This window comes from Sardina pilchardus, chromosome 9, assembly GCF_963854185.1.
Source record: "Sardina pilchardus chromosome 9, fSarPil1.1, whole genome shotgun sequence".
NCBI lineage: Eukaryota > Metazoa > Chordata > Actinopteri > Clupeiformes > Clupeidae > Sardina > Sardina pilchardus.
In genome coordinates, this window is record NC_085002.1 from 15,714,025 (window position 1) to 15,728,236 (window position 14,212).

The 14,212-nt window shown below is 43.7% G+C and overlaps 1 protein-coding gene across 2 annotated transcripts in view; it reads left to right on the top strand.

Moving 5' to 3' along the window:
• Positions 1–9,761, top strand: part of gdf11 (growth differentiation factor 11) — a 19,175-nt gene extending 9,414 nt beyond the window's left edge. The window contains exons 2-3 of one of the 2 annotated variants that reach the window (XM_062545957.1): positions 6,871–7,244; positions 9,381–9,761. In XM_062545957.1, the coding sequence (XP_062401941.1) occupies positions 6,871–7,244; positions 9,381–9,761 (755 nt within the window). The remainder of the gene's footprint in view (positions 1–6,870; positions 7,245–9,380) is intronic. The other variant, XM_062545958.1, reaches the window with a different exon arrangement.
• Positions 9,762–14,212: the final 4,451 nt, after the last annotated feature.

The following is a 14,212-nucleotide window of genomic DNA, read 5'->3' on the forward strand; positions in this document are numbered from 1 at the left end:
TTAATCAAAGGAAATGGTGCTCTGAGTGTTTGCCCGGCGACCATTAAGTGTTTGGATATGCTAGAAGGCTGATGGCAAATAACAGGGTTTAGGCAGGAGGTGGTGGGGAAGATAGCGTCGATGAATATTAGCATGAAAATTTAATAAGGATCTTAAGTCTTCAGAGAATGGCTTCATATTGAGAGAAGGAGAGAGAGAGGGAGCATTCAAGCTATGCACCCCATCATCACCCCCCCCCCCCCCCCCACCCCACACCCCAGCCCTTACCCAGCACCACTCCAGCTCTCCATTTAGCATTCAGCGTGCAGCGGAGTGAAGCAGTGCTGGATGGGAAGTTCATTATGGATTCGTGTGTTCCAATGCACTTTGGGACAATGGCCAAGTTCAGCAGCTGGTAATGTACGGACGGAGTGCTGCGGAGACGTGAGCCTGAATGAACTTGAATGAGACTGATTGAAAAAAAGAAATGCGGAAATGATCTGCGTGAACGTCATAGAATAGTTGTTTTTTTTTTTCTTTGGCTTCTGGCTGTTGGAAGTCGGAGTTCAGTGATACAGATGTTTTCTCTAGGATCTACCTCAATGTTTTTACAGTTTTTACCAAACATACATTGTCCATGGTGAAAATGTAGATGCTCTGAGCTGTATATACTGTAGTCAATGAAGTCATCTAAAAATGCACAGGATGGTTGGATGAAGGACAGCAGAAATGATGGTGTGAGAAAAAGAGATAAATAAATAAGGAGATGAAGGAGAAAGAGCGAGAGAGAGAGAGAGATTGAAGGAGTCATGGGTCAGGGGAAGGGACCTCACTCATTGCCAGTCATCTCATTTTCCATCTCTCACAATGCTGAAACAGTTAATGACAGCAAACATGAATATAAATTAATACATTTCATGAATTATGTATGCCTGTGCAGGATTAATGCAATTGTCCATGAGGCCAGCGTTGGGCCATGTGCTGTGCTATCATGCATATGTCTGTGTCATTTTGCCCTATTGAAAACTTTGAATATATTTCAGAGTAGAGAGATGCAAAGGTCTGTGCATGTGTATTGATTTAAAGCATCAGGTTATGTACATGAATATGTATGCATACCGTTCATTCTTTAAAGAGGGCAAAAGGGAAAAGGGGGGGGGTATCTCCATTTAAGCTGTTTTCTTTTTATTGAAGCACATCAAAGATTTATATCTCTGAATGGAAAACAAAATAAGGGCCACACAGAATCTGCACTAAACTAGTGTTAGCATTCCTCTGCCGAGTGTGGAGTTTTTCCATTGCTTTTTTTTTTTAGGAGAGTGAAATCCTGAATTTGCCCTCCAAACACACAGTCCAGTCCCCTGCTGGCGCATGGCCCTCTTTCCTGTGAACTGTGATTGTTTCCATCGGCTGGGCTCCGCCGTGGGCTTCACGGACCACGTCTCTCTCCATCTCCCCATCTCTCGGTGGAGGCTTTTGTATTATTATAAGCCACCTGTCCTCCTCGGACCGCGCGTCAGCTTGAGGCCCTTAGTGTCTCTGTGCAAACATGTGTGTCTTATGTCTTGTGTGTGTGTGTGTGTGTGTGTGTGTGCACAGTGCATGTTTGCATATGTGTGTGTGTGTGTGTGTGTGTGTGTGTGTGCCTGTCCGTGTGTGTGTGAGAGCGAGAGAAAGAGAGAGAGAGAGAAAGAGAGAGAGCATGACTCTTTTGATGGAGCATGTGTTTCTGTCAGTGGCTGTCTATATTCATGTCCAGTTTCTGTAACGGAGCTTACGTGTCGTACGTGTCGTATGTGTCCGTGTGGGCACAATGTTAAAGCTGTGGTGCGATAGCCGGAGTGCGATTGGTGTGAGAGTGTGCATATTGCTTATGCATGCATTGGTTTATCTATCAGTCCCGGACGGGTTCACTGGGTTGGGAGCGAGGGGTACATTTGTGTGTGTGTGTGTGTGTGTGTGTGTGTGTGTGTGTGTGTGTGTGTGTGTGAGTGAGTGTGTGTGGTGAAAGAAAAGGGGGGGGGGGGGATCTGTGGAGGGCTAGTCTTTTGTTGCTCCTGGGGGAGCTTCCTCACTGAACCCCTAATAGGAGTCTTGTGCCTGGCAGTCTCCCTGGGGAGGGTCCTGAATGAGGGCTCTAACTTCACACTCGCGGCCCCTCTCCCGCTCCGACCACAGGCCTCCCCCATCACCACCACCACCCCACCCCCCCACCCCCCCTCAGACCCTTGGGACCCGGGGGAAACAAAGAGGGAGAGAGGAGGCCTGGGCCCGGCCGGAGGAGTGAGGGAGGGGCGCCGTGCGGCCCCCTGTCTTATTAGAGGGGTCGTGAACGTGTCACAATGATTAATTTGCCGAGGTGCTCAGGGATACCCCAGAGTCACATTCATCCAGCCATGGCTCTCTCCAACACACTCCTCCCTCAAAATGCCACATTTGCATTTCCCATTAAGAAAAGAAAATATAGATATATATGCAAATGGAATTCCCCCTTTTTTCTCTTTGCTTTTTTTTTGTTGTGGCCATCATGCCATTTTTGTTTTCGGACACTAACAATAGCTGACCGTTTTTTTTTTTATTATCATTTCCTGGGGTGTTGTTCGTTTTCTTTTGTTGTCTTTTGTTGTCTTTCTTCATCTTTTATATCTCCCACCCACTCTCTCTCCTAATTACTATTTCTCTGCCTTCTTTGCCTAAAATAAGGCCTAAATAATTGGCTGTCTGTGGTGTTTTGCTCACAAAAACACTCAATGTGGACAAAAGCATAAATGGACACCAACAACACATGACCAGTGACAGCTTGCTTGCTGTGTCTCCTCGTCATGACAACTTTTACGGTCTGCTTTTTTATGGACGACATGCAGCAACACAGGGTCTCATTATGCCCGCTGTATTCATTCAAATCAACTTTATAGACAGCTGAGGAAAAAGCGCTAATGGATGCCATTTCTTGACCACTCTTAAAGCTTGTCCGGAGGGGGTGTGTGGGGGATCAGTAGGGGGTGCTCTGTGTGTGTGTGTGAGTGTGTGTGTGCTTGTGTGCGTGTGTGTGTGTGTGTGTGTGTTGTGGGGGTGGTGGGGTATGAGGGGGTGTTTGACGATGGTCTATTTGTCAGATTCATGCCACTGACCAGCACTGTTACGCCTGTCCCACCAAACGCAAACGCATTGATTCAGTGACGCTGTCAGTGGGAAGGATTAAGCGTATATGACAGAGGCCAGAGTGCACTCACTCACACCTCAGACACACACACACACACACACACACACACACACACACACACACACATACACACACTCTATCTCTCTCTCTCTCTCTCTCTCTCTTTCTCTCTTTCTCTCATGCACACAAACGTACGCACATGCACATGCACATGCACACACAAACACACACACACACACACACACACACACACACACACACACACACACACACACACACACACCATGCTTCATGCAGACACATAGTCATTCACCCGCACAAAATGTGCACAACACACACTGTCTTACACTGTCATACTGAAGGAGCTCACACACTGACACATGCTGTCTGTCCATTTCCATTAAGGACACACAAACACACACCCGCAGGCCAAGGGGTTACGAAGGGCTTCTCAAATACCCCCCTTATCCCATTAAACTCATCTGTATTCCCCTTGTCCTGCTAACTGTGTGAGCAGGTGACAGCCCAGCATCCCCCCCCCTTTCTGATGTGCGGACTGGCCTGCTCTCCGAACATTATGTGGGCTTACAACCCCCCTCTCTCCCTCCCAGTTTTAAACACCAGTGTGTAGTTGGTATATTTAGGTCATAAGATTTTAAAAGGTGATCATTTGCTCACATCAATAATATGCCTGTATTCCATAACTAAGCATAATTAAAGCCACTATGCGGTTATATTATAAAAGGAAGAAAAATGTTGAATAACATAAGCCCTTTTCCGCTGTGCCATGAATAGTTAAACTGTTGCAGCCAATGTCATAGGAGTTTGGTTAACAACTTTTTAAATGCTCTCCTAAGTTGAGCCATAAAAAAACACTCAAAAGGTTTAAGTCAAAGCTTGTTGGAAACCCCATACATGATAGTTTTTTTGCCTGTGAATGAAATCTTTATGGATTACACGCTATATTCTTTCCTCTCGTGGGACAAGAGGTTGCTTTTTAATGCTCTTTCTCAGGCCTGGTTTTCATTTGCGACTGAAAAACCTGCTGACCTAGTATGACCAAGCTATAAATTGGCCTTAAGGGAGGGTCCTAGCGTGAGGTTTGACACTGGTGAATACAAGCACGCTCATATACTCCCTCAGAGAGCCTCCTGGCACACTGCTCACTCGAGCCACTCTTGAAACACGCTCGAAATTAATACCAAGTGTCGCTTGCATAAAGTTGTCAGTCACAGCTCTTGACATACAAGGTTATTGTTCAATTCAATAAGAAAGACCATTTGAGAAACCTGAATTTTGAGTAGAGAAAGCAATGTTTGAAACAATTTGAGACTAAGAAACATCCGGAATACATTGTGATGATTGTGATGTCAGGGCTGTATCCACCTACTGCTTGGCTAATAGCTCATATGATTACTGGATAATCCATAGATTTTATTCTTAGAGACCCCATCTGGATAGAAAGTCTCTTCTCTCTTGTTTGCTCTGTTGAACTTGTGGGTATCAAAGAGGCTTTTAACTGAACAAAATCTATTTCTATCATTGTTATCTAACTTTCCACTGAAGCCACAACTTTGCCCCGACTACCAACAAATCTGTTGGTAATGTGTTAACTTCTGACAGACCCAACAACAGGATTAGAGTCACTCCGAAGAGGGACAAGAATGCTGAGCTTCAGGACAGAGCACATGTACTGTATAGCCACTGAGGCAGTGTCATTGCAACAGGAGAGGGAGCTCTAGGCTAATGCCCATGGAGCAGAGTGCTTGTTTTAGAGAAACACGTCAAGGATATGAAGTCATATGTGAGTGAAATTACTGTACTCAACGGACAGAAGGGTGCTGGATTTCATTTTGGGGTAATATGTCCAGTGGACTTATATTGCTGTAGAGCTTAGACTGAGCCTGAAAAGGCCCTATTATATGTTCAGAGTGGAAAATTTAACAAGGTATAGAACCATATGGCATGTAGTTTTTACTGAGTGTGACATTTAATTTGAGTAAAAGTCTTTTTTTTGTTATTGTTGTACGCCTGTGTATTATGTCTGAATTGAGGCAGGCTGTTCTAATTTGAAACATGCTTTTAACTATAAATAACTTTCAGTCAACCATAATGGTTGAGTTTCTTTTTTTTTAATTAAAAAGTATAAAATCTACACATGTTCATCTGTTCTCATAGAATGTCAGTACAAGGTAACCAAGAATCTAGAACCATGAGAATGCAGCTGATGTGGGCAACACCAGTGTAGAGCACAGGCAACTAGCAGACCCAAAATAAAAACAAATCTTGCACACGATCGCAAGCGAATCCGGAACCGGGAGATACGGGCCAACTCCTCCTCACTGGGCCCGGGCAGATAAACAATAACAACAACAACAACACTCACATTAATTACTATGACCTCAGCAACCCACTGAGAGGAACATTGCCATATTGTCTTTGCAGCGTGAGACAGTGTGTAATTTACACACACTAATGACTGAAGCAAGGCTGAAGAACTTCAGCCCTTTACAGTTTTGGCCTCCGTTCAACTTCCCAATGAAGTTGAAGAGTGGATATTCTATCTTTACCTCATTGAATTCATGTCCCCTTATGCATGGCCGTTAATTCGATTACAACACTAGGATACAATACAGAATCCTCCTCCCTCTCCAAAAAAAAAATGCATGCTCTGTTTTCTCCCAGTCATTTGAAGCCAGCCTGTAAACAATTTGTGATTGGCTGCTGGAGGATTAATTAAAAACGAAAACAAATTTGAAGCGTACTCGTTTTTGGAGCACTGTCCAAACGCCAAATAGGCCCCCTTGTTTGGGTGTGTTTTTTGGTGAAAAGACAGTCTTGAAGAAAAACATATTAACATTGCCATAGGACTGACCTTGACCTTCCAACTCAATTTGGCTATTAGGATTGACCCCCCTCCCCTCCTCCCCACAGCACCCAGAGGGATGTCAAAGGCTGACGCTTTTGACCCTTAACCCCATTTCTTAACTAGGCCTAGGTGCCAAAATGACCTTTTAACCCAGGAAGCCTTTGCGGGTTGCCAAAGCAACCTCCGATTTAGCAATGATTGACAGCTTCACATGGTTTATGTAAAGAATAGCAGGTTCTGCTTTATATTGAACAATGACAGTGAATGTTGTTTGTTTTGTTTAAACATGGTCTAGATTACCTGCAGTGTGACATCATTAGTAATATGGATGTATCAACAAGAAATGTCTGACCTAGAGATATGAATTGACTTCTTGTTTATTTTTTTTTACTTTACTGCATGTACTCTAATACTATTTATACTATACTACTATACTATACACTGTATGTTGTGTATTCCTCTCTCTGATCTCAGCACTTGAGTGAATTGAGTGAATACTTGAGTGAATGTTTTACTGAATTGATTTGCTCACAAACTAATGAGGCCAGGACAGTATGTCAGGCCAGTGTCTTAAATCCCTGCCAACATTTTGCTCAAATCTAGTTTAGTCTGGTTTGTTTTCCATCAATACTACAGATCTAACATGCAGTCCACTTTCATGCAATGTCTTCGGTTGAGCACACAAAGAGATTCAATCACCACACTGTGTTGTTTCATAGATAATAGTGTAATAATAGTAGTAGTATGGCTTTAAAAAGAAATATAATGAGGAAAACATATGAAATATGACTCAATTTATATCACTCTCTCTCCCTTATATCTTTCTTTCTCTCTCTCTCTCTCTCTCTCCTGCCTGCAGCCGAACCCTTGGTGCAGGTGGATGGCAAGCCCAGCTGCTGCTTCTTCAAGTTCAGCCCCAAGCTGATGTTCACTAAGGTGCTGAAGGCCCAGCTGTGGGTGTACCTGCGGCCCCTGCAGCAGACGTCCACCGTCTACCTGCAGATCCTGCGCCTCAAGCCCGTCACCGAGCAGGGCAGCCGCCACATCCGCATCCGCTCGCTCAAGATCGAGCTCAACTCGCGCTCCGGCCACTGGCAGAGCATCGACTTCAAGCACGTGCTGCAGAACTGGTTCAAGCAGCCGCACACCAACTGGGGCATCGACATCAACGCCTTCGACGAGAGCGGCAACGACGTGGCCGTCACGTCACTCCGGCCTGGTGAGGAGGGACTGGTAAGGACCCTTAGACCTGCTGTCGTGAAAGCGTGTGTGTGTGTGTGTGTGTGTGTGTGTGTGTGTCTGTGTGTGTGTGTGTGTGTGTGTGTAGTATGTGTGTGTGTTGTGTGTGTTGTGTGTGTGTGTGTGTGTGTGTGTGTGTGTGTGTGTGTGTGTGTGTGTGTGTGTGTGTGTGTGTGTGTGTGTGTGTAGTATGTGTGTGTGTGTAGTATGTGTGTGTGGTGTGTGTGTGTGTGTGTGTGTGTGTGTGTGTGTGTGTGTGAAAGCATGACCAACCAATGGGACGAGTCAGGACACAGGACACAGTGGGAGAATGTTAGATGTTAGACCTCTTCACCTCTTCAGTTCCATAAGGCAGGATCTAAGAGTAGAAGCCTAGACTTAAAATCATACTCATCACCACTTACTACACCATCGATAGCCTTTTATCATCCCCAGTTTAAATGATTTAAAAATATTGAAAGATGTACTGATCTTTGTGAATATAAGTAATAAGACCCCGTAATACAAGATGTGCCTTACAATCACAGACAGTTTGGTGAAGCATCTTTGTAACTCTGAGCCGATGTGTTGGCTCTTGCTTCAGATTCAAAGGAGATTCAAAGGATGTGGCTGTTTGGACAGACCATCGATCTCTGATGATGTGAAATCGGTGGCCAGAGATGACCTATTTACCTCTGTTCTCCTCCACGGGCAGGTTCAGGCATACTTCAGGTTAAAATTTTACCACCGCTGAAATGGTGCAGTCATTCCTGCAAAGACAAAAAACCCTCCGGCAGCCCGGGTCTTCATGCCAAACCCAGAAACAACCCCTGTCCTTTCTAGAACACTGCAGCTCTCTCTCTGTTTTTCAAAGACGAGAGGCAGGGGTGGGTGGGGTGGGTGGATGGGAAGGGGGAGATCAGAGGCTCTTTAGACGGAGTACAAAAACAAACTAAAAACAGCAAAGAAAGAATCTCACTCCCCCCCTGGTCCTCTGGGTTTTCCCTTCTTTTTTCCACCCAACAAAGAGAGCGGAGCCCAACTGACAGGATTTGACCTCTCTGGCCTTTCAGTTAGTTTCCCCGGCAGGAGAGCTTTAGCACGCTAGCATGCAGATCCAGCTGCTTCGCCACAAGGAGAGATCAATGCTTTTGTGCGCCCAGAAAAAAATAACCACAACAAAAGGACGTACGTACACTCAGGACCGAAACGTAAGGTACTTAGAGGTCAAGGTTAGAATGACTAAACCTAGAGGTTACGGGTTCAGTGGGTTGATGGAGTTAGTGGGGGGAGGGAGGGAGGGGGGGGGGGGCACAGAATGATCACTAAGGAGCACAAGCACAAGCCCCCTAAACTCCATCTGTACTGGGCACCAAATAGAGATGATTTTATACAGAGAATGCATTCTGTGCTATAACGTGCATCCATTTAGCGTGTGATGCCTTCTGAGTCCACAAAATATTGAAGAGAGCACTTTCAAACAAAACAGATGATTCATATTGTGCTGTTCAGTTTGTAAACAAAAGGCTGAATGGACTTCTGACTTTGTGGACGAAATAAACTCATTAGAATTTCATAAAGAAAAGAATTTCTGTTCACCTAATGGCACCTAGTGAGGCAAACATTTATACTCAAGTACATGTCAATCCATTCCATCAAATGTTTCTTTTGTCAAAATGTTGTTGCATTTTGAACCCAGGCCCAGTCAGGCACTTGGCTGAATTGACATCTTTCTATCCCTACATACTGTTATCTGTGGTTGTATCCAGACCAGTATCTTTCTTTTTTGCAGAATTATGTATTGGACACCACTAAGAACTCAATTGTTTTATATGCAATTCATCTATTTAGTCAAGTTCATGTTGAACCAGTAGAGGATCAAAAGGCTTTTCCCTACTAGTCAATCGATTGTCACATGAAAGTTGTGTACTATTTACTGGAAACTAGCACAGAATCAACTAGTAGGGACTTGCTACTATGAAACTAGAACAGTTGAAAGCACTCATTGTATCCAGACTTCAGAAGTTTGAAGGAAAGCTTGACGTTTCTGAGCATGGCACCTCTCTTCACCTTACTCTTGTTCTCCTCTCCTTCCGTCCCTTCTTCCTCCTCCTCCACCCACCCCCCTCCTCCCCATCCCCCTGTCTTCAGCAGCCGTTTCTGGAGGTGAAGGTTCTGGAGACGACCAAGCGCTCGCGGCGGAACCTGGGCCTGGACTGCGACGAGCACTCCACCGAGTCGCGCTGCTGCCGCTACCCGCTGACCGTCGACTTCGAGGCCTTCGGCTGGGACTGGATCATCGCGCCCAAGCGCTATAAGGCCAACTACTGCTCGGGCCAGTGCGAGTACATGTTCATGCAGAAGTACCCGCACACCCACCTGGTCCAGCACGCCAACCCCCGGGGCTCGGCCGGACCCTGCTGCACCCCCACCAAGATGTCGCCCATCAACATGCTCTACTTCAACGACAAGCAGCAGATCATCCACGGCAAGATCCCGGGCATGGTGGTCGACCGCTGCGGCTGCTCCTAGACAGATGTTACTCTTTGTCGGGGTGGGGGTGGTGGGGGGGTAAGGACGCAGGTTGTGGTGGGTGGCTGGGTGGGGATGGCGCCTACACATACACTCATTCTTACACATACACTCCGAGATACACTCATTCCTGCGTCTGTTTTCACCACCCCAACCCTGACCGGCAGACTGACTTAAGCTCTTCCCAAGACACCAAACCATTTGCCCTTCATTCTTCGTAATTCCTCTAGGATCTCTGCGCCTATTTCTCTCTGTCTGTGCTTGCTTTCCAAACTTGCTGGAAAAGAGCACACATGCGTACAAAAAAAATCAAGGGAAGGTTTTCTTTGTTCACTTAGTCTCTTGTTTTAGTACAGCTTTCAGCAGACCGGCATAGAGGGAATGAATGGACATTGACTAGCTGAGAGAGATTTATATGAGAGTTTTCAAAAGGAGTGTTGTTTTTTATTGTGCAGAGTGAAGTCTCAAGGGAAATTATATGATATTATATTATTTGGTCCTTTATTTTAGGCGTTTGTTAGCTTTGTGGTTGCTCCCTTCTCATTTCAGAAAGTTTGTCCTTCAAGTTCAGTACCTACTTACACATTTGCTGAAGATTCACACACATCTAGCGTAGCTACATAAGGCATGTCCATCGAATGTCCAGTTCCATATACCACATTCCTTCCCCAACTATATACCCTAGCGTTTAGACATATCAGGTAGTATCAGCAACTCAGGCACCTGTCTAACCAGAAGAAAAAACACTAGACTTCCCAGTCAATCCAATCCATTCATCAAATCATAGATCACTTGCATGCTGTCTACGTCAGTGATTCATCTGAGGCCAAAAACGCGTCCATCTTGTCCATTGTGCCATCACAAAGGTACAGAAAAACATAAAGTGCTGAAAAGACTCCCAACCATCCCCCTCCCTCCTTGTCTCCAGATGCAGGTAGCACCCTAGTGTGACATTCCCAAGGGTCCAAGAACCCTTTCACGGCCACTTTGATCTTCTTTTACTCGTGATCTTGTAAAAGACAAAAAGAAACGGGAGAAGAAAAGAAGGTTTATTTCACTGCCTTTATAAATGAGCAGGAAAAAAGCCTTTGCCAGTGCTCTCTTTCTTTCTTTCTTTCTTTCTTTCTATCTCTCTTTCTTTCATTCTTTCTTTCCCTTTTCTCTCCTTGCTGCCACAACATCTGAAGAATCTATAGCATCAACATACACAAACTTAATTCTACTGCATTAGGATAAGAAACGATGACTTTAGCTAAACATATATCATACATTCAGAGTACCCTAGTATGTTAGTCCTACAGTTGACTAACAACAAAATGGCTGAGAGCCATTTCAAGCTGATTTTTAGTTTTCTAGCAGGAGGAAAGGTATCAGTACTAAGAATGTTTTCCCTAAAAGCATAGGATTACACAGCTTTGGTGTACATATCGACCCAAAGCTTTTGATTAATGACCAAAAGATGAGAAGCATCTGCATGTTGAGTACAGCCCCATATCATGGAGGGAAAACCTACCAGATAGAGCAAAGCTCATCCACCCAAACATTTTGTCTTTCCACTGGAATTTAAAAATGTTGCTGGTAAACTTAAATAGCTTTGAAAAGCCTCCATCACTCCATGAGTTTGGACAGACTTGCTCAGTACGTGCAATTTGGTACACCCCTCTACCATCCAATACTCACACAAGAAATATCCAAGACACGTCCAGTCTATAGTCACACTTCTGTTCACTTTCCTCTCAGCCAGACAGAGAGTCTCGCTGGTCCTGAGTGAGAACCAAAAGCAGAAATGATGCTGTAGTTTTGTTGTAGTTGGCTAGAGCTCTGTTAATGGAGGACAATAGGACTTACGTGACGAGAACAAGAAACTTGAATGAAACACTAACCAAGACATTAAGGGAGCCAGATAAACCACTGCTTGTGACTGAAGAGACATTCAGCAATGTAGATAACTCAACGTAATCATCTTTGATAGTAACTGTTTGTTTTTTTTGGGGGGGATGGGGGTCATATTTTCTTTTTTTCAGTTTATATAAATATATATATACACATACAAATATATATAATGCCATAATGTATTATATATATCAAACAAATTACCTTTCCCTTATCCCAATTTCAATGCTTTATGGTACGGTGAACTATGGAAGTGCTTGAACGAAAATCAAAAAAGGAAAAAAAAGTAGAATAGAAAGCTTGAAGTCTGTCTTGTCCCCACCAGATGTCAAAGCAAAGAAGATGTCCCTTTGTTGGAAACGAAAGCACTATGCCGTTGGATAAAGGAAGAGCCTTCTGACATTATATATAAATAATATATGTGTATAATTTAAAAAAGGGGTACAAAAGATCCTTTCTTGGCACTCTACCTTACCAACAATAAATTTTGCACTATGGGAAGTGAATGATGAGAGGAGTTGTAATGTTTGTTTTCTCTGTTTGTATTTTACCTTATGGAGCACAAGAGCTTGTACATGGATTATAAAAAAATCAAGAGAAAAAAAAAACATACTGTCCAAGCATATGGCGATACATTGTGTGTGGAAACTAGTGGGTCTGTTAAAAAAAAACTTTCTTTACCATGATGCTTTTCCAAACCCTATCACCAGAAGCGGAGGTCTTTGTCTAGCCTTCTCGAGCCCAGCATCTCACAACTCTGTAAGGAGACATTGCTCTCACCAGCCTGTCATTTGAACTGGAATATAGAAGTAGATCACGGCAGGAAACCCACTGGCTCTCCTGAGTTGGAGGAACCTGTTTTGATGGACCGATTGTTATCTTGCTTTTTGCATTGTATGTGTTTTTTGACTGTGTGCATTTCGGGAGATGAATACAGGTTATTGTCTGCTTGCCAAAGCCGTAAATGATGTGTTGTGTACAGTAATGTATGAGAGTTTACTTAACCCAACCTGTAGAACACAAAACAAATGAAATCAAAAACAAAAACAGAAGTTTCAGGTCGGGGACTTGTCAGAAAGAATTCAACCAATTCAATATTGCTTAGAAAATTCACAAATAAACACATTTCAATGTTAAATCTACCTCACTGAAATATTCTGAGACCTTGCCACATAACAGTTGTCATTGAGTTAAGAGGTTGTGACCAACGGCTCTGCTGGAAAGCCTTATAGACACGCAAACAGAAGGCGTACTGGTGTCCACAGCATAGCATCAGCCTGTCATGGAACGGTTACTGCTTAGGTTTGTTACATGCATCTTTAAGAAGGTGCTTTCATAGATCAGTATCATCAGTATGAGACAAAGTGTTGAAACAATAATAAAACATCCTAATGCTCTTTTATGGTATTTTAGACAAGTCCTCCGCTTCAATTTTTTTTACCCTTTCTTTTCTTCTGCTTTATGTCATGTTGTGTAGATAAAAATTCATTCCTACTTTGTAGTTTGATGGCTGTGTATATGAATAACTGTCCCATTATTCTTTTTCTTTTGTTGTCCTTTTGTTTTCTTTTGTACAATAAATCATTTATTTAGCCTATGCCATGCATGGCCTCCTTTCTCTGTGCTGTGCTTGAATGACTGTTTTGTGTTTTACGAAAGGCAATCACTGAAATAAACACTAAGAGGAAACTTTCAGGCGATTCCTAGAAAGTGAGCCGTTATGTTACATGTGACAAGAGAGGAGAAACGTTAGTGTCATTCCAAATACGCCGAATCAGTTTTGGCAGGATATGGATTGACTGGAGGCTAATTGGTTGGAGGGGAGAAACAGGCTCGTATGAAAGCTCTAGTGATGAGTGACCATTGTTGGGATCACGTATGGGGTGATGCATGACCCAATTAGCATGTCACCTGAGAGTTGGGCCTCCCAACAACCTAATTTGAGGAATCGATTGGGGACAAATTAATCTGTAGACACGGCTCCTCACCAGTGGAGGGGGAAAAAGAGGAGGGACCACCCAACACGGAGGCTGAGAACACTGATGCCAGCGATGACATAAACCCCACAACACACACAGGGCCCTCAACCCAATTAAATGACCATTGTCATGCACAGAACTCAACTCCTCTCCGTGCACTCAAATCAACACCGTTACACTGCAGCTCTTTAGGTGAGCTTGCATGGAGCTCAATGGAGAAGTTGTTACAGAAACTTCTCCATTAGCTTTTGGAGAACAAAACAATAATAATTAGTTATACTCTGCCACACTGAAATAATACAAGCAATACTGTCTATAGGATTAGGATTCTTTTAGGATTTTACCCATCAAGATGTCTCAATTCTGATTCAGAAAGCAAGATCACTTTCAAATAAATGATGCACATGATTGAAAAAAGTTAACATTAGTCTGATGCCTCCTGTTGTCATCTTATGCCATAATGAGTATGGTCTTCAAATCATTGTAGTACATTATGATGCATGACACTTGACTTGACTATGCAGGAGCACAAATGACTGTGACAAAGGTGCAACACACGAACCCAGAGCAACCTTAGCA